General features: G+C 33.2%; 1 protein-coding gene across 5 annotated transcripts in view; it reads right to left on the bottom strand.

Annotated features, from left to right (window-relative positions):
* The window catches only part of Map4k3 (mitogen-activated protein kinase kinase kinase kinase 3), a 189,389-nt gene that overhangs the window by 42,769 nt on the left and 126,148 nt on the right, over positions 1–20,472 (bottom strand). For 4 of the 5 annotated variants that reach the window (XR_007104767.1, XM_047523474.1, XM_047523475.1 and 1 more), the window contains 4 exons: positions 16,461–16,539; positions 11,071–11,129; positions 9,885–9,947; positions 2,418–2,476 (listed from right to left, as the gene is read on the bottom strand). Coding sequence is in view for 4 of the 5 variants with exons in the window: in XM_047523474.1 (XP_047379430.1) it covers positions 2,418–2,476; positions 9,885–9,947; positions 11,071–11,129; positions 16,461–16,539 (260 nt within the window). In the remaining variant the exon portion in view is untranslated. The remainder of the gene's footprint in view (positions 1–2,417; positions 2,477–9,884; positions 9,948–11,070; positions 11,130–16,460; positions 16,540–20,472) is intronic. The other variant, XM_047523476.1, reaches the window with a different exon arrangement.

Here is a 20,472-nt window from a genome sequence, read left to right as displayed (position 1 = left end):
TTTAATTAGCTAAGGAATTTATGCTGTAGATTACTAAATTCTTTCAAAATTGCCTTACTGTTTCCAATGTGTATATACTTTTCTGATTATATTTAAAACCAAGAAACTCCTTATTTCTCTGAAATTGAAGTGTTTTGAAAGTTTTATTCATTTATTATTCACTTCCTTATACAATAAATGATTTATTACTGAGTAACTTCTATAAATAAGGGCAGTTAATAAGTGCTTATTGAACCCTAAATGTGCAAAGCAATTGCTTTACGCTAACTGTTCCATTTCACTCTATGACGCAGGTACTATTATAATCCCATTTTGCAAGAGATAGTGGAAGGTAAATTTCTCAAAGTCAAGTGGTTTACAGGAAAGCTAATTCTGAGTTGGGGCTTGGCATTACTACTACTAACTTAACTGGACCAGGAACTGTATAATTTAATCTGTTCTTTCATTATTGCTTTTTATTATTTATTAAAAGAATTATCTTTGAATTTTTGTTCTACATTAAAAACAAAATCAGGAATAATTGTTTTCTTTTAAAACAATGTTTTGTTGATTTTAAATAAATAGAAGAGTTGACTCCAGTGAACCAGAATTCAAAGGAGGCGGTACACCCAGTGTTAAGTTAAAACATGTAAGCCTTCAGTTAAAAGGAAACCCCCTCTGTAACAATTCTAATCAGTAGTTTCCACATGATCTAGAATAGGTAAAAACCCATCAATGGAATCTGTCTGCCTGATCACCTATGGAGAATGCAGGAAATCTCCTGAGTTTAAAACACTGCCTAGTCACAAGAATAAAGCAGACATATAGATACAGTAAGAGAAGTGCTACATCCATGCTCATGTCACCTGTATGTATATACCTATACATGAAACACAGCCAAGGTCAGACTTTTGGCTAACCTACCTTGCCAATGATTCGTTATATAGAAAACAGTTCCTTAAGCAGGGATCCAATTAATCAAAAATGAAGGTTGGGCAAATTATTAACATTTTACCTAGCCAAAGTAACTACATAGTATGAAAATCACTAACAATCAGAAATCAAGCAATGGGAATTAAGAATCTGGAAAAGCACTTAGTGACAAGTCACATTATTTGTATTTTCAAGTACATAATTTAAAAATATCTTAGAAGCAAAAAAGGGTAAATGAAATATTGCTTCCAAATTGTTTAGTTTCTTAGATACACCAAAATTTTGCTAATAAGCTCCTTAAAATCAGTGGCCTCATATATAGACAAGATAATATTAAAAACACATAAAATTTTTGTTTATTGACCCATAATGAGATATACTACTCTTTGTTGAATATACAGCAAATAGTACTGTTTAGGTAAAACTTCATTTTCTACCAAGGAAATTTTAATTATTTTACATCTTAAGAAACATAAAAGCTAAACATAATAGTAGAGACTTAATAATATTATCAAGGCTAATAATAATACTAAATAAACCCCTCAAATTTAACTGAAGTTCAGAATGAATCAAAACCAATGCATTTCTCTAGGTTGTCATTTAAAATCTTTTTTCTGTATTGTGAAAAGAGTCTATTTAAGTAAAAAGTTAAAATGTTTAGTTTATTTAAAAACATAATTTGCATTATTATCCTTAAAACTAAGCTATGTCATTATTTCTCAACTGCTTAACTTAAAATATGAAATATGTCTCATTTGTCAATTTAATTGAAATTATATTTTGAAATCCTAATTTGATTACTATAACAAATATCTACATTAATGGAAGATTTCCATCATAAATTAGTTTTTACAATGATAATTTTAACTATAAACTCAGGAAATGAGAAGCAGAAGGGCAGAGGACAGACTCCCATATGTTAACTCTGGTGTAAACTCAGTTTATAAGCTGCCTCTTTACCAGCATGCACCTTATCACTAAGATAGTGCCTGGTATAGAGTAGGCACTGACTGTAAAATTTGTTTCTTACATGAGCTGATAACTTTTAAGATTTTAAACATGTATTTTAACTACTATCCACTTTTTAAAAAAATAACAGCTAAAAGTTAAAATGCGTATTTCTTAGTGTGAATAATTCCAGTGTTTTCAGTGGCCAACACATCTGGGAGATGTAACAGCAAGTTTTGTATGGAATAAACAGGTTTACTTTGGAAAGAAATCAACTGCTGAAATACATATTTATCTTCAGTTGGATTATATTTGGTTTTGTCTAACAGGTAAGATAAGCAAAGTAGCTTGATATAAGAAATTTAAGTTGATCCTCTCCATTATAACAATTATCAACCATAAGTGACAAGCACAGAAGCACTGGAAAAAGTCAAGGCATATTATAAAATATATCCAACAGTCCAACAACATACCTTACTATCTTAAATATTAAAATATAATATTAAAGACAACTGAATTTTTGAAATTTAAGTTAATTTTTAAAGAACTTTACTTACTTGTTTCCACCTAAAAAGTAACTACCTTGGTGTCCTTGTCCATATTCTAATTGTAGATCTAATGGTACAAAATAAAATATGTAGCATCAGAGCATTGTATCACTTATCACGACACACTATTATATATCATTTTTAAAAGAGAAGCTCCAGACCCCAAATAAATCTGTATTGCTATATGTTCTTAAAAGAAGGTACGGTTGGACTTCCAACAATAAGAGATATGCTTGTTGTCCTGATTTTAAATTATTTGAGTATTTTTTCTGGGAATTTTTTTTCCTGAATGATATGCAAGTTTCATTTATGGCTATTGCTACTGTAATTAATATTTAAAAATCAGGTTTAGAAACCAAAAAAAGCTGAAATAAAGTATTCTTAAGCTATAAATGACGCAAAAAATGAACATAGAATAAGCAACAAAATCTTGGTTTGCTTTTATATAGCATCTGAAATAATTATGTATATATACACATTCACATATTTCTACTGATGCTTTGTGCTGGTAATTAATTTTTAAAACATGTAAAATTGGGTGTTATTTTAAAAGTAAATCATATATGCAAAGTAGCACAAGATTGTAAACTGCACTGAAGGACTTTTAAGAATATTTTAAACAGTAAAATAATAAAATTTCAAGTGAATATTAAGGGAATTCCTTGACTATTTAAACATTTCCACCGAATGCTGTAGGTTATAGGGTATTGAGAATTAAAATTCAAAGGAATGAACAACACAATGCATGTGCTTGCCTCAAACAACTTCTTGAGAAAAAGGAACGTGCTTTCCACCAACTATGGAGAGAATGAAGTGAAGTTAGCTTTTCTCCCCTTTTAAAAAAAGACACTGTATTTTAAGTACCCTTTTAACTATAAAGGGGGAATTATTTTAATAGTTTAAATACATTTTACTCTCATTAGAATATAGTGTATGCATGAAGTGCTTTTTATTTTATAAGACAACATGATTGGACTTGATGCAAAAGCCACCTTGGAGCAAACTTCCAAAGCTAAGAGTTATCTGTAGTCTTTTCTACTCCTCCACAGCACTTAAAACAAATCTCAAGCACTTATACTGCCTTTTAATCTATTTACAAGTCTGTTAAACAGCAGCCAGGCTGTGATCTACTCAAAGAGAAAAGGTCAAATCCTTCCTTCCCTACAGCCCAAGGTCTAACACAGTCCCCTGGCACACACTCACTGTGCCCTGAATAAATGCTTGTTGAAATGCCAATTGTTTATTTTCCTACAAATAGACAACTTCATTCTTAAGATACACAAATACAAATAGATCACAAAATACTAAGCCTAGGAATATGAGGATTTAAAGTAATATGTTGTATTTAAGAGAAAAATCCTTTAAAATTTAAGTACTCTAAGACCTGTCAAAAATATATATAAATATATGATGAAGATCTAAATCAAAATCTTTTAGACAAGGCTCAAGTTTTGTCTTCTTCAATATTTGTGTTCTTCCATGCATAATAATCAATGTTCTTACCAGTGACAGAAAAGATAACACATCATAAACAAAGATTAGTCAACTATCACACTGGTATCACGTGAAATTCTAATAAAAGGAAACTGTTCTCTTTAACTTATAATATATCTTTATTTTTTTATTTTATGTGGTGCTGAGGATCGAACCAAGTACCTCACACAGGAAGAGGCAAACGCTCTACCACTGAGCTCCGGCTCCAGCCCTAATGATATATCTTAATATGATAAAATCACTGGTATCACAAGACTGCCTCTCAAGTATTTTGCCACACAATTAAAATGATCATCACTTTATGTAAGAATCTTTAAACTTTGGTATTCAGTAAAGAGAAGTACTAATCTCTATGAATACAGTGTTAGGTTCATGTCTGTTTTCTTCAGGGGCAACCTAAGCCCTCTACCAGACCAACAATACCTCTAGCCAATATAATCTCTCAAACTTTTAATCCAATGATAGCTTCCAAAACCACACACTGTGCAGAGTGGACTTGACTTCTATATAAACACAGATGTGTCACAACATCCAGCTCAGCTAGTGTGTGACAATAAGCAGGCAGGTTGATGACAATGATTTAAAAAAAAAAAAACCAACAGAGATCAGCGGTATACTTGGGAAGGTAAAGAGAAGCATTTAAAACAACCAAAGTAATATTTTAATAGAAAACTGGGTATAGGCTTATATATAGAAAAACATTCAGTCCAAGAGAGAATTTGTAGATATATCAAATCTGATGATTAAATATGTCATGTTCCCAAGTCCTACCAGGAAAAGTAAAACTGAAAGGGGCTTGTTCTTTACCAACAATTTCTTCTCCTTAAATCAAGTTATGTTATAGCAACCAGGGAGCAAAAAATGTGCTAGCCATATCATCAAATGAAGTAGCACACTAAATCCTCCTAGGATGTGTCTAATCTCTTTCAATGCAACCATTATTTACCTCATACCTCCTATATGGCAGGAATTTAGCCAGTAAATCAGACACAGAATATGAGAATAAACAAAAAGAAAAGAACAAAAGTAAAAGCAGGGCAGAGTTAGTAGTTATTTACATATCTTTAGAGTAGTCTAAGAAAGACTTATCTAAAAGGTTTTTCGAAATGGATTTGAAAGTTATCACATATTAGAAAAGTACTTCAAAAATATGCTTAGAAAAGCACTCAAAGTAACCCTAGATGATGGTATTGTTTGTCCATCCTTTTAAGATAAGTAAGAATACATTTGAGCATGCATGCATAAAAAAATCAGTAGCATTAACGAAGCATCACTTATTTATGAATGACAATGCTTAATTACACAGTAACATCAGTAGTAGCAACACAGAATGAAAACATGCAACAATCTAGCAGAGATTCAACCTAAAGGCTCAAACAAAAGTTCAAGATGGTTCCTGTGGCACAATTAAAGTAAATTTTGGGGTTAGGAAGTCCTAATGCCAGTGGTTCATTTTAATGATCACAGGAGTATTCCTAACCTAAGATGGAAATTCTAAGAAAAGATGGCATGAGAAAGAACTGAAAAAGAAAGAAGGAGATAATATAGAACACTGGAAAAGGAAATATGATCAAGAAAATCTTACTGCAATTTAAAAAAAAAATTCCTTTGGGAGATTATAAAGTGTATACCTGATGAGAAACAGCAGGAGTCAATAGAATGGATATAGATGGCTATAAAACACAAAAGAAAAAATAATTTAGTAATATATCTTAACCAAGGGAAAAAAAGATAAGGCAAGGAAAATTGCTTTCCTCATCAAAAAAAAAAATTATATGAATAAGGTCGTTAGTGACAACTTTTAATGTGATAGATGATTTACAGAAATAAAGAGGGAGTGAATCCAGGGTAATGCAAAGAAGACTGTTTATTTCTTAAAATTGTCAGAAATCAAGTGGGGTTGTAACATTCATTTACTGATCCTGCAGGAATCTAATAAAAGCAGAAGTCCCCTTCCAGGTCTCAAATAGAATAACTGACTTTTACTGAAAGTCTGGAAAATTATCAGTAGGTTTATTCTTCAGAGCAATGGTTATTTTATGTTCCTTTATAACAACAAAGTATTTATATATAAGTAACTTTCAATACACTTCAAAATACAAAGTAAAAATAAAACTAGGCATATTAGAGAAAAATATCAGCTGTGACATATTCGTAACATAATCTCTTAATCTCAAGATAGCATTTTGTAGGTTAAATAAACCCATTTTTATGGCTATGGGCAAAAGTCTTACTAAATAATTATCACATTACAGTGAAGTTTGTTGTTGTTTTTAAACTCGTCATCTTTCAAAATTTATAGACTTTTCTTACTAACTGCCAATTGTAAATATCAAGTTTTAGTCTTCTGGCTTCATATATTTTGATTGACAGATTTTTTTAGGTTGCTTTTGGGTAGCAAGAAAAATTGAGGTATATGTGCACACTACAAAATGAAAATATTTGTCATTTAAGACAACCAGAAATCAATAACAACATGTAACTTTTAAAAAAGCAACAAGTTCTTCAAGGGAGTAAATTTTTTTTTTTTTGGAACCCAGAAGATTTAGGGCCAATCTCTGGTGCCAAGCACCTACTAAGATGAGAGCCAGATATTTTGGTTCATCATGTTTTAGAGGCCAGCAACAAGTATTGAAAGAGTTAAAGTTTCCATGGATATGTCACATCCATTGGAATAGTTACCATCAAAACCAAAACAAAAGAAAAAGGAAGAAATAAGAAGTACTGAGGATGTGCAGAAACTGGAACCCTTGTGCACTGCTGGTGGGAATGTAAAATGGTTTAGCTGCTGTGGAAAACAGTATGCAGTTTCTCAAAAAAATTAAATATAAAATCACCATATGTTCTAGCAATTCCACATCTAATTATATATCCAAAAATACAGAAACTCAAACAGATAGTTGCTCCTCTAGTTCATATCAGCATTATTCCACGGTAGTCAAAAGGTAAAAGCAAGCCAAGTGTTCACAGATAACAAAATGCGGTATTTAAATACAATGGAATATCATCCAACCTTAAAAGGCACGTCCTGCCTGCTACAATATGGCAGCTAAAAGATACTTATATGACATTATGTTAAGTGAAGTAAGCCGGGTCACAGGAGGACGAATGTTGTACAATTCCACTTATCAAAGGTACCTAGAGTAGTCAAATTCATAGAGACAGGGAATGGAATGGTAGCTGCCAGGAGATGGGGAAGAAGGAATGGGAATTATCATTTAATGGGTAAGGAGTTTCAGTTTGGGAAGAGGAACCATTCTGGTGATAATTGCACAACAATGTGAATGTACTTAATTTCAATGAACTATAATTTTAAAAAGGTCAAAATGGTAAATTTTATGCTATGAATATTTTATCACAGTTAGAAAAAAAAAACCTATGAGACATTTATGTTGATTAAATGACAAAGACGTGGGTGGGGGTAGGGGAGAGACAGACATACCCATATCCTAATTAAAAAAAAAAAAAGTACAAGAAATTATGAAGATACCAGGTAGAGGCAATATAGCACAGGGTTTAGGTTTGGCCAAGCTCTGCTATTCTTCGCTAAAGAACAAATATCAGTTTCTTTGTACTTTAAACCTCTTCATTTATAAAATAAGCATAATAATATAGTCATATGTGACTTAATGGCTGGGATATTTCTAAGAAATGTGTCTCTAAGCAATTTTAGACAATCACAGTGTACTTAAACCCACAAGATGGCTATATGGGAGAGGAAGTGCTGGGGAGTGATATTGACCAAATTATATTCCTATATTATGTGCATGTACAAATATGTAACAAATCCCATTAATATGCACAGCTAGTGTACCAATAATAAAAAAAATGTGGAAAAAATATAGCTATGTTATTACTAGGTGATAATCTCTTGGGATATTCTCCTCTCCCTGCCCTGTCTGCTTCCCCTTGTTGATCAAAACCATGATATGAATACATATTTCAAGTGTTTAGGCTGTCTGTCTGGCATATAAAATCCTCCAAATAAGGCCAACCTTTGCTATTATTAGAAGTGAGCTTTTAAGGTTAATTATAAATTGTAGAATTTGACAAGTGTTTCTTCTATTCCTCTTCTGCCAGAACTATGTTTAAGTTAACTGTTCCTGAGCCACCTTCTCTCCCATCAACTGCTCCCCTGAATCATAAGAAACTCCAGACTATAGGGTGGGGAGGGGTTGACGGGAAACAGACATCCTAATACAACCCAGTCAAGCTACCAGGCTAGCTCCACACATGATACAGAAGATGTTTACAACTCTAAAGTATGATCTTTCTGGTTTTGTTGTCTTTTCTGCATGGAGGATATTAGTAAATACTAGAGTCAACTTAAACTTTTTGATCTGTGGTCTTTCATCTCTACAACAAATCAAACTAATTGTCATGCTAGCCTACATATGTCTAATTCTGAAGACATTTTTCATCCAGAAGTCTCTGACAATGTTTTCTTCAGATATTCTGTCTCTGACAGTTAATTCTCAGTCTTAATACTTGACTACCATGTGGAGCAATGTGACACATCCCTCCATCTTTTGAGACAGTGCATCTACTGAGTCTCAAGCTTCCTCCCTCCAACGGAGGCTCTGACTGCTAAACACTGGCATCATGCCTGTGGTAACCAGGTTTTCTGCTCTTTCTTTAGTTCCAACTATGCAATGCATGCAATTTCAAGGTTTCACCATTTCTTCTTTGATGATTTATAACCACCTCTGAGTTAATTCCATATTTCTAGTGCTAATATAATAGTTTCTTAATTTTAGCTATTTACTGGACATTTTTAAAAAATGTGGCTGTGCCAATGACTATTTCCACACAAGGGTTATTTGTTCATTCCCTTCCTGAAGAATCGCTGGCTACTCCATAATACTGACATCAGTGTTAGTCCCTCCCAGAACCAGATCTGCCACATTTGGCCAAAGCACTTTTCCTTCTCTGATATCTACAGTATCTATTATGTCAGCTTGCCTTCATCAACAGCTGTTACCTGGCAAAATGTTAATAAGCCATTATATATTTTATTGCATAGCTAAGAGTTTATTTTTTCCAACAAGACAGTAGCTTCCTCTCTAAAAGAAATTATGTCCACAAAATCTTTTTTTATGTTTGATGAATGTTAGAGAGTGTCGATTTAAGAACATAATAAAAAGAATCTTTTAAGTCAACCAAAATTGAAAGAGGTATATTATTAAGATGGAGAGAAAGAAGAGGGGGAAAAATTCCACTTAAAAGGCAGAAAAGTGGAATCTGGGAATAACTATGGGGATAACTTGAGGTTTTGAATAGACACAGAAATAGAAAAATTCATAACAACTGTTAAATGTACTATTTAAATTTAATATCTACCAGGTCTAATTTTCCATTCCCTCATGTAATGATACAATAGTATTATTATTTATAACTTCAGGGCTGCTGTATAATCCAGATATTTTTTGAGAAAAGTAGATATGGCATAATGCTGCAAATTAAAATTTTATCTGAGAATGAGTTCTTTATTAACTAAGGGTAAGTTAATTTTTAAATTATATATCTATATGTGCAATATATAATATGTGAATATATTATATATTAATATATGTAACAAATATGAATAATATATATCATATGTGACATAATGTGTAGAGTTTTATATATATGAATGTATATATATATATATGTGAATGGTTTTTAGTTCATTAAACGAGTTATATCATAAAAACTGAACGTGTTTACAGGGAATTGTCATTTCTAAAAAAGTTCATGTGAATAAGAAAATTTATTACTATTTTCATAAAAAGGAAAAATGTTTTTATTCATTACTATAACATTACACTTGAATAGATATATCTGTATAACTTGTTATGGGGAAATTGCTATATTTCCTAATATATGGCAACTTGCTAAATGGCAAGCTTTAGTTTATAACAAAACCAGACAAAATATTTGATCTTAAAAAAATATCAAGACTAAAACAATGCTGACAAAAAAAAATCAGAAGATGAGAAATACCAGATTAGATCTTGCAGTGTAGTATATTTCTTCTGAACTGTCGAAAAAACCATCACTGTCGGGCTGTTCAGCAGAGACCAAGAAACCCAGGTTATTTATACTTAGACTATAAGCCACGAATTCACAAAGGGAAACTTTTACAAATGTAGTAAGTTCCTGCTAACACAATTAAGGCAACGCAAGGTCAAATTAAATTAAGCAGCTTCTAAAAAAGCAACATTGCCACAACTTTGCTTTATAACGCAGTTACTAAATTAGTATAGAATTTAAATACATGCAAGGCCAACTTAAAAGAGAAACACAAAATAAACTCAAACTGCCTTAACAAAATAGAATTATCATTTATAAACATCTTTTCTTAATCTTCTCCATCCCTCTACATAAACATCAGGCTTTAGTGTTATAATAACATCTGATGAAGACATTTTCTTTAACATTCTCTTTCATGATGGCACACCGAATTAGAGTGAATTAGAGTAACTCGTAACATAAAGACTAATAACTCCCTTTTTATCTTTTAGTCAGGTGGGTTAAAAAAAGTATCAAATTTAAGAAGAAAGCTCCCATTTCAGGCCTTTAGTATTTAACAATTGCTTTCTTCTCATTAAACAGAAAGAAAACGAAATGAAATATACAATAATCTGGAGCTCTGGCAAAATAATTTCTGTAGGATCAATTCTGTTAATAACTAAAAATACTGTCATGTATCTATAAAGGAGCATATTAAAAAAACAATCATGAGAAGAATATTCATAGAGTTGGCAAGTCTCATTCATTTAACTGACAAACGATCTACTATGTACGCCTTATATTTATGAGTTTTAGTCCTGTACAAAGATTTGACTCTATTGTAATGTTTTAGAAACCAAGGTATTTACCCTAGTACACACACGCCTCTCAAAAACTTAAAAAAGTAAAAATGGAAAAATAATTAAAGGGCCTGCATTAAAAACATTTACTCAAGAAATGGAAAAACTAGTAAGTTTCTCCTAAAATAATTTTGAAAATATTCAATCTCAGCAACACAGATTTATTTATTCAGAATTTTAGAATTACTTACCATTTTGTTTCCCCAAATGCTTTTGAAAATACTAATGACTAGCTTTTATAGTCAGTACCAATATACCACAAAGACAAGTTAAAACATTTATTTTCAGTGTTAATATTCCAAGACTATGCTACTTACAAGTTCATGATGTGGTTCTGTCTCCTTCCTTAAGGGTGGATCAAATTTCACTTGGCCAACTGAAAAAGAAAGAAGTTAAAACAAAAACAGCATGGTATTGGTACCAAAACAGACAGGTAGATCAATGGTACAAAATAGAGGACACGGACACAAACCCAAATAAATATAATTTTCTCATACTAGACAAAGGGGCCAAAAATATGCAATAGAGAAAAGATAGCCTCTTCAACAAATGGTGCTGGGAAAACTGGAAATCCATATGCAACAGAATGAAACTAAACCCATATCTCTCACCATGCATGAAACTAAACTCAAAATGGATTAAGGACCTCAGAATCAGACCAGAGACCCTGCATCTTATAGAAGAAAAAGTAGGTCCAGATCTTCAACTTGTTGGCTTAGGACCAGACTTCCCCAACAGGACTCCCATAGCACAAGAAATAAAAGCAAGAATCAACAACTGGGATAGATTCAAACTAAAAAGCTTTCTCTCAGCAAAGGAAACTATCAGCAATGCGAAGAAAGAGCCTACAGAGTGGGAGAAAATCTTTGCCAATCATACTTCAGATAGAGCACTAATCTCCAGAATCTATAAAGAACTCAAAAAACTCAACACCAAGACTACAAATAACCCAATTGACAAATGGTCTAAGGAAATGAACAGACATTTCACAGAAGAAGACCTACAAGCAATCAACAAACATATGGAAAAATGTTCAACATCTCTAGTAATAAGAGAAATGCAAATCAAAACCACCCTAAGATTCCATCTCACCCCAATTAGAATGGCGATTATCAAGAATACAAGCAACAACAGGTGTTGGCGAGGATGTGGGGAGAAAGGTACACTCATACATTGCTGGTGGGGTTGCAAATTAGTGCAGCCACTCTGGAAAGCAGTATGGAGATTCCTTAGAAAACTTGGAATGGAACTACCATTTGACCCAGCTATCCCACTCCTTGGCCTATACCCAAAGGACTTACAATCAGCATACTACAGAGATACAGCCACATCAATGTTCATTGCTGCTCAATTCACCATAGCCAGATTGTGGAACCAACCTAGATGCCCTTCAGTTGATGAATGGATAAAGAAACTGTGGCATATATATACAATGGAATATTACTCAGCCATAAAGAATGATAAAATTATGGCATTTGCAGGCAAATGGATGAAATTGGAGAATATCATGCTAAGTGAGATAAGCCAATCTCAAAAAACCAAAGGAAGAATGATCTCACTGATAAGTGGATGATGATACATAATGGGGCGTGGGAGGGGTTAGTTTTAGGGTTAGAGTTAGGGTTAGGGAGGGGGGCAAGAATGGGGGAAGGAAGGATGTATAGGAGGGATGGGGGGAAGGGAAAAAATAACAGAATGAATCAACCAACATTATCCTATGTAAATTTATGATTACACGAATGGTATGCCTTTACACCATGTACAAACAGAGAAACAACATGTATCCCATTTGTTTACAATAAAAAAAAAAAAAAAGAAAGAAAGAAGTTAAGCCAGGATCATTTTCTATATCCTTAATTATGTAATAATTTAAAAATCAGTCCATGGCAAAAACACATTTAATTGTATCATCTACCATACAATGGTTATAATCCAAAGATTTAAATAAAGAATCTCTTAGCAGGATAAAGTCCAAAGAAGTCTTAATACTTAAGTTAATCTGTTAATCTTGGGTCTTTTCATTGTACAATAATAATAATAATAATAAAAATAATAATAATAATAATGATTAGCAAAATTTTATTATGCTACAGTCAGGATATAATTTGGTATTGTGTTGTGACACAATTAAAAAAAAGAGACAATTTTATCTTGATATTTAGTGGGCTAGACAGAGTTGACAGAAAAACCAGACAGAAGCATGATCCCCCGTGACTTCTGCTGCCCCGTATTCATCAGTTCGTGGAGCTGTCCTCCACAAAGGATCAGGGTTGGTGGGTATGACTAAAAGAAGAGATATAAGTAAAGGTACATCACTTCCGAGACAAGGGTTCTGTCTTGGGCTCTCTCTAGGATCACCTGCCCTGGAGGAGGCCCTTGTGTGAGTAGCCTGGAGGATAGGACACATGGCAAGGACATGGAAGCCTCGGCTAGGTCTTGTGAGTGAGTTTGGAAGCAAACTTCTAGTCAAATCAAGGCTTTAGAAATCTGTAGCTCCAGGTGACATCTTGACTGCAACTTCAAGAGAGGACCTGAGCCAGAACCACTCTAAGCTATCCCTAGATTCCTAACTAAGGATTTGTGTGAGACAGTTATGTTTTTACAGTTTAAGTGTGTTTAAATAATAAACATGCAGACAAAATATAAACCAGCTGGAGTAGACATAAATGAATTGTATTACAGTCACCCTTTTCTTTGCTGCTCTAATGTCAGAGTGTTTCACTTCCTTTACCTTTGATTTCTGAATATCATTATCTGTATTTAAACTTGGGTCAAACATGAGACCACTGAGATAATATCAGAGGCACAAATACACTGGAAGGAAGACAGACAATATGCATGTACAAATATGACATAATGAATCCCATTACTATGTATATCTATAATGCACCGATAAAGATATTAAAAAGAAAAAAGCAGTCACAATATTCCATAGTTTGATTACTAAGAGCTTCAGACAGAAAAGGCAACTGTCAACCAAAGTGAAATGAGATCTCAAAGCAATCATTTTCATAAGGTTTTGAATTTAAGACTATAAATTATGAATATTAATACTAAAGGAAACCATAAGATTTGAATATTTAGCAAAAGGCATGAGTTAGGAAAAGGTTGAGAAACACAGCCCTATAATATCCCCATTATATGTGCATGTGTATATGTGTGCTTTCTGGCTGTTCCCGGCTCAGATCTCAAATTCTGGCCTGTAAAGATGAGCAGGTTCTTCCAGAATAAGCCTTTCAGACATGTTCACACATGACCACACACTAAAGATTATGAAATAATTTTTACAAGGTATTAAACTAACATATGCTTCATCTTGATCAAGGCCTATTGAATATTTCTCACCTACACTTGTTTTCAAACTGAAAAGTGTATCGTAGTGACGTTACATGAAGACAACCTTGTGCATCTGTCTTGTGTTACTGTCACCTGTGAGCATGTCTGCTCCTCCCACTGGACTATAATAATCCCTGAGTGTGGGGATGATGCCTTACTAACAGCCCTTACTGTAGCAGGGATGTTATATTACTGTGGATGGAGAATGCATTCCCAGAAAGGGGGGCCAAGTCCCTATGGAGACCCATCCTTTATACTTTGCAGTCTTCCAGTTACTATTTACAGAACCACGTTAGTCAATCATCCTAGTCCACAACACTGTTTATGTTCTTAATAATGTCAAAATTTCTAACTATCTTCTGTAATTGTCTACTGATTCTGCTCTATTTTTTCCATCACTTCTCTGAACATATGACATATGCCATGCTACCCTTTTAAAGTTTGATATTTTAATAACCAGGGGAAAATTTTCTGAACATTATATTGCTTGCAGATCCTTCAACAGTGCAACTTTTAGGTCAAAAAATGAATCCTGTTATGGCTAACAAGAAGGATCTCAGGTTGATTTCTTCTTAAATAAGTCCTTGCCTATCATATCTAACTGAAGGCAGAGGGCTTCCTAAAAGCAGTCTTTCTGTAGATGAGTAATTTTTACACATTTTGCCTGAATACCATTTAGTTTAGTAAGGAGAACATATCCAGAGAGATGTGATTCCCATATTACTGGCAAAAAGGGAAGAAGGGAGGATGCCTATTTCCTCTCCCTACCAAAAGGTGGGCATATCAGAATCTCAGAAAAACTGGGGTACCAGTGTTTATTCTCAGACAACATTCATATACATATGCACTTGAGAATCACTGATATAAATTAGTAAGAGATGTTTCTGAAATAACTTTGCTATAAGGGACTTGCCAATATAATTTTTAAATAGAAGTAGATAAAATACTTTAGATGTTCAAAAGTATTGAGCACAAAGTTTCCTATATTAACTACAAATACATCTCTAATTACTTTTCATATATTAAAGAAATAAAGACATTTCAAAATTATTTTTGTATGTTAAAAATAACAGGATGTGCTTTCATGTGTTAAGGTTGTCATTTTCATAAAATTACTTTTGTGGGGATATTAGCAAATTTATATCATGTGGCTTCAGGAGTTTTAGAGATAATTCAATATGAACACCACAACCAGTTATTGGTAAAGAGTCCTAAATCCCTCTTCTGAACTTTCTCTATAACCTGCCATGTTTTCTTTCAGGAGTTTACTCCTTTTAGGAGCAATTCCAGAGGACTTCCAGTGAAGAGGTCAAATAGTGTATTGAGGTGGTTCCCAGAATGGAGTGGTGTTTATAAAAGACCACTGAGAAGCTAGAAGTCTAGAGATGGGAAGCTTGCTGTGAACGCACTGTACCACTCTCTCATGGTTTAATCTCTTCATCCCTGCATTACTTTTTTGTTTTCCATCAAATGGTTTTTGACATAAGAAGAAGAATTCATCTCAGTATGAGATATATTATTATTATCATACTAATTGAGACAAAAATTGAGAACAATTTCTTAACAATAGTCATCTTAAGTCATTTTGGATTTTAGGACTCTGAGGATGAAGTTTTAATTCACAGAAAACTTATATTAAGTCTGACGGCAGAAAATTAGCACTCTGAGTGGGAAGAAACGCCAAAGGTAAGGTACTTTTGTATTCCAGAGATTCCTCTGGGCAGTTTATCATTTATGAGTTGATATTATCAGATCCCATGTGAATAAATGGTTTGTCTCTAAGGGCACATAACTTGGCTGTCCATACAAATTACCTAGAGAACTATTTAAAAAGGTAAATTCCTGGGCAAATCCAAGACCTACTGAATTAGAATCTGTGGAAAAGTGAGGCCTGAAATCATTTTTAAATCTCTTGGGTAATTCAGATGCTCAGTCAGTTTGTAGATGTCTCTTTCTCCTTGCTCTCAAAGTATGACCTTTGGAGCAGGAGCATATATATAACCTGGGAACTTGTTAGAAGTAAAGAACCTCAGACCCCATTCCCAGATCTACTGAATCCAGAGGTGTATTAGAACAAGCTCTCTAGGTGAGTTTTGTACACATGTGAGAAATACCTCTAACTCATCTATTCCAGAAATTTAATTTCTCATTTTCAACAGTAACATAAATACATCTCCTTTCTCATCACCACATTGCCAAAAGAAAAAGGAAAATGAAACTCTGACTACTCTCATTAGACTTAATGTTTAACAGTGTTCAGTAAGAAACACTATCAGGAAGAAAATAAAACAAAAATAATTTTAACTGAATTACAATTTGAAATCTTATTTTTCCATCATAAAATTATTAACTGTGTATAGTATATACTTACAGTTTATCTCTGAACGTGTTTTTTCTTCTCTTACATTTCTACTTGTTGAGTGAATTCTATGTGGTACAGCAACAAGAGGCTAGAAGAGAACAAAATCAACAATATATGGCATTTGATAATCAAGTCATAGTTTTGTCCACACAATTATCTAAATGTGAAAGGATATTTCATTTTATAAAAGTGAGAGCAAAATATAACAACTTTGTAAATATTTTTTTTAAAAGGCAATCACAATAGCATTATGTGTGAAGGTAAAAATATATTTTAAATTACCCACTAGATATAAATCACGGTCTACATTAGTAGAAAACACATCTGTGATTAAATACATATGAAAATACATACAAGTAATAATATATTCTGTTTATTTGTATGTGTAACATTAGACTTGTCTAGGTCCATTTTACAAGGATGGATCCACTACACAAAGCACTTTAGATCTTTTCTGACATCAAGAAATTCCAAAGGGAAAGTTGGATGAGCTGGTTTGTGTCTTTGGTACCAGCAACTTGGGAGGCTGAGGCAGGATCATTTGAGCACAGGAGTCTGAAGACAGCCTGGGCAAAACAGTGATAATCCATTTCAAAAAAAGAAAGAAAGAAAAAAAAAAATTCTGGAGTGAAAGGAAAGATAACACTAAGGATTACATTTGTATCTATGATGGTTGAGCTTAGATGTCTTCTTTTTTTTGTGTGTGTGTATGTGTGTGTGGGGGTTACTGGGGATTGAACTCAGGGGCACTTGACCACTGAGCCACAACCCTAGCCCAAGTTGCAAATTTTTAAAAAAATAACAGATAAGAGTGAATAATAGTTTCATTTTTTGCCACAATTTGAACTCTAACCTATTTATGTAAGATTGCTGAAAACTATATAACTTAAAATTATGTTACTTACAGCATATTATGTATTTTATTTTTTCATCAAAAACCAAACAAAAAAACAAAAACAAAAACAAAACCCTTTCATCTAAGTCTCTCTGGATTTTAGGTATACCATTATTATAATTTCCACAAGCTGAAAATTAACAAATATTCAATTTTTTCCCTTTAATTCATAAAGAAGTTTCATACCCTGTAATTATTTATAGAACCTAACTAATTAAAAGATAAACAAAGGAATTCTAGAAACCTTATAGTCTGGATGTTCTCAATATGAGATTATCAAGGGTTCCAATACCAGAAAAAGAATTAACTAAAAAATATGGTTTAAGAAAACCCTTTGACAATGTGTCAAAATGCATTCTACTGTTTACCAATTTGAATTGAAAAATTAAAAAAAGTACTGCTACATTTAAACTAGGGGGGAAAAAAAAAGAAAACCCTTTGAAAATGAAACCAGTAGCATGTCAGGAACGAAATGGACACCTATTTCAAGAAGTTAAATGATTATAACTATCCAGGTTTCCAGAGGTCATATTCCACTTTAGAACAGAGGTGAACTAAAAAGACTAGACAGAATTTTTCTTTCACAGGTACTGATTCAGGTTTAAAAAAAAAAAGAAAACCCATGATGAAAATGATTTATTTCGTGTTTGGAAGAAAGGTTTATGACCAGATTCTTTTAAATGAGGTCAGGATAATGAAAGATACCTACCCGAAAATTAAAGCAGGCAGTAGTATGTTAGGCACAAGCTACTAAAATGCTAAAGAATCTGCTTTTTAAGATTTCACTTAACTTCTTTAAAATGATATTGCATTTACAGTAAGCAGAATAGATTCTGAAATTGCTCATCTGAACTTTATTATCATTTGACAAAAGCCAGATATAGATATATTTTCAAAAAAATAAAGCTTTAATTTCTAAACATGAAAATTATCATTATTCTCAATAAGTATAATGCATATTAGTCATGAAAACCTGCTCTGATGAATTTATTATTACACTAATAAATGATGTTTAAGGAAACAAACCATTTACAATGATGCATAGTTTCCAAAGTTTTTTTTTTAACAAAACAATGTTCTACCTGCCTTAAGACTGAAATGAGTTTTACTACTTCTTGAAAATTCTAAGACTGTCCTTATAAACCATTTCATGTTTGTTCAAGTTATCAAAATTCAGAAGTTTGTTGTATCACCAAATAAAACAAATACAAATAATAGGCCTTCTGCAATGAGAACTAGACAAGAAGGTAAAGTTAGTATTAAATAAAGGAAAGATACAGACAGTATGATGAACATTAGTTTATATAAGCCAACAGTTTGCCAGGAGGACTTTTGTATGTGAGGAGACATTTGGCAATGTCCGAGAACAATTTTAGTTGTCACAACTGGGGATCAAGGAGTGTTACTGACATCTAGTGGGAAGAGGTCCGGGATGGTGTTAAACATCCTACGATGCACAAGGCAGTCACCCCACAACAAAGGACTATCCGGCCCCAAATATCAATAATGCTCAGGTTGAGAAATCCTGATGTAAGGGTGAAATCACACTCGAGTCTCTTCTAGGTCAAGCATTAGTACACTTTGGCCCTTGGTCAGTGCCCCCTGCAGTTTGTTCCTGAAGTGCCACTGGGACACAATCATGCCCCTTAATGTATCACCGCAGGGGCTTTCAGTCTAGGGTGATAGAGGGAGTAACTGTGAGAGACCATGAGGCCCACGAATTTTTCCTTGGAGAAACAGCCCTTTATTTCCTTTCTTTTTACTTTCTCAAAATCATTCTAAGTATACAGCCACCTTCAGAAAGAAATATTCTGGGGGTGGGCAGAGTGGAGATGAATTTGTCTACTGACTATTAATTCATGGAGATTTCTCAAACCTTCAGAAGTAAACGAGGCCCTATTTGATAAACTTTTGCAGTTCCACTATACATTCTGAGGTTTCACTTAGCACAGGATGCAGCATCTATTTCATGTTATTCCAACACCCAGTTGTTTCCTATGTGTGAAACACTACCTTTGAGGCTATAACCTTTGAAAGAGGTATTCTTCTAGACCTATCTTTGTGGAAAAGACCCAGATATTAAAACAGAGGTGACAGTGAAACAGCAATAAACGTTATTTCAAGAATTAGGTCATTTAAACTCTACATGTGTACGGTGCTGTTGTTTACAAAGTACTTTCATGAACTTAACCTCATATCCTCAAAATAAACTTGTGAAATAAGTTTTATTCTTTACTGTATGGACGAGAACACTGGGACTCAAAACTGAATGACAGGATGTTCAGTAGTTATTTAGCCATAAAGCTGAATAAGTCCTGGACTTCTGATCATTATACATATTAGTAAAAAACAAACAGGTATCATGTAGGTTAGTCGCATAGATTATTCTGAATGAACATGGATGACTGTGAGAAGTTTTACTTTCCCATCTTAAATGGTATTAATATAAATTAATTTAAATATTAATTACATTTATTATGAAATTTCTGAGGATAGCCTTAAACTAGTGATCCTACTCCCTCAACCTCACAAACTGCTGGGATTATAGGCATGCACCACCATGCCTGGCTAGCAAAGAATTTTAAAGGTCATGGAACAATCACAATTTTTCCCATTGATTACTGAAATTGCTCTGCAGGGCTTCAGTTTACCTAGTCATTTTTTTTTTTTACAGTCCTCTAACTCCTGTGCAAATCAAGGACTGCCTGATTACTGAATTAAAGGAGAAGAGTTTATAAAACCAAAAATTTCTTCCTATTGTAATTATAAGGTCAATTATATTTCATACTTCTTAAGTTTTTATGCTTTGAAACTCCTTTGCAGACCTTTAACAGAAGGACAGATAGTCTATCAGAATTGAATAAAGATGTGTGCTGGAAATATGATGAATTGATTAGAAAGGTTCTGACTGAAGACAATCTGATCATCTTCCTAAACACTAAAGGGTTTCATTCCTTCAGTACTACCTTTGAAATCTGCACCATTGTAAGTGCCTTCTATAAAGTCAGTTGAGATCAAGTCATCCACTTCTGGCATGGACCCAAGAAGAGAATTCTGTCATGTCACAAACACTGATTTTCTACCTTAGGTACCCGAACTATTAACTATGCTGGGTATGTTAAACAT

Source organism: Sciurus carolinensis, chromosome 13 (genome assembly GCF_902686445.1).
Source record: "Sciurus carolinensis chromosome 13, mSciCar1.2, whole genome shotgun sequence".
NCBI classification, from domain to species: Eukaryota; Metazoa; Chordata; class Mammalia; order Rodentia; family Sciuridae; genus Sciurus; species Sciurus carolinensis.
This window is presented reverse-complemented; position numbering and strand designations above follow the sequence as displayed.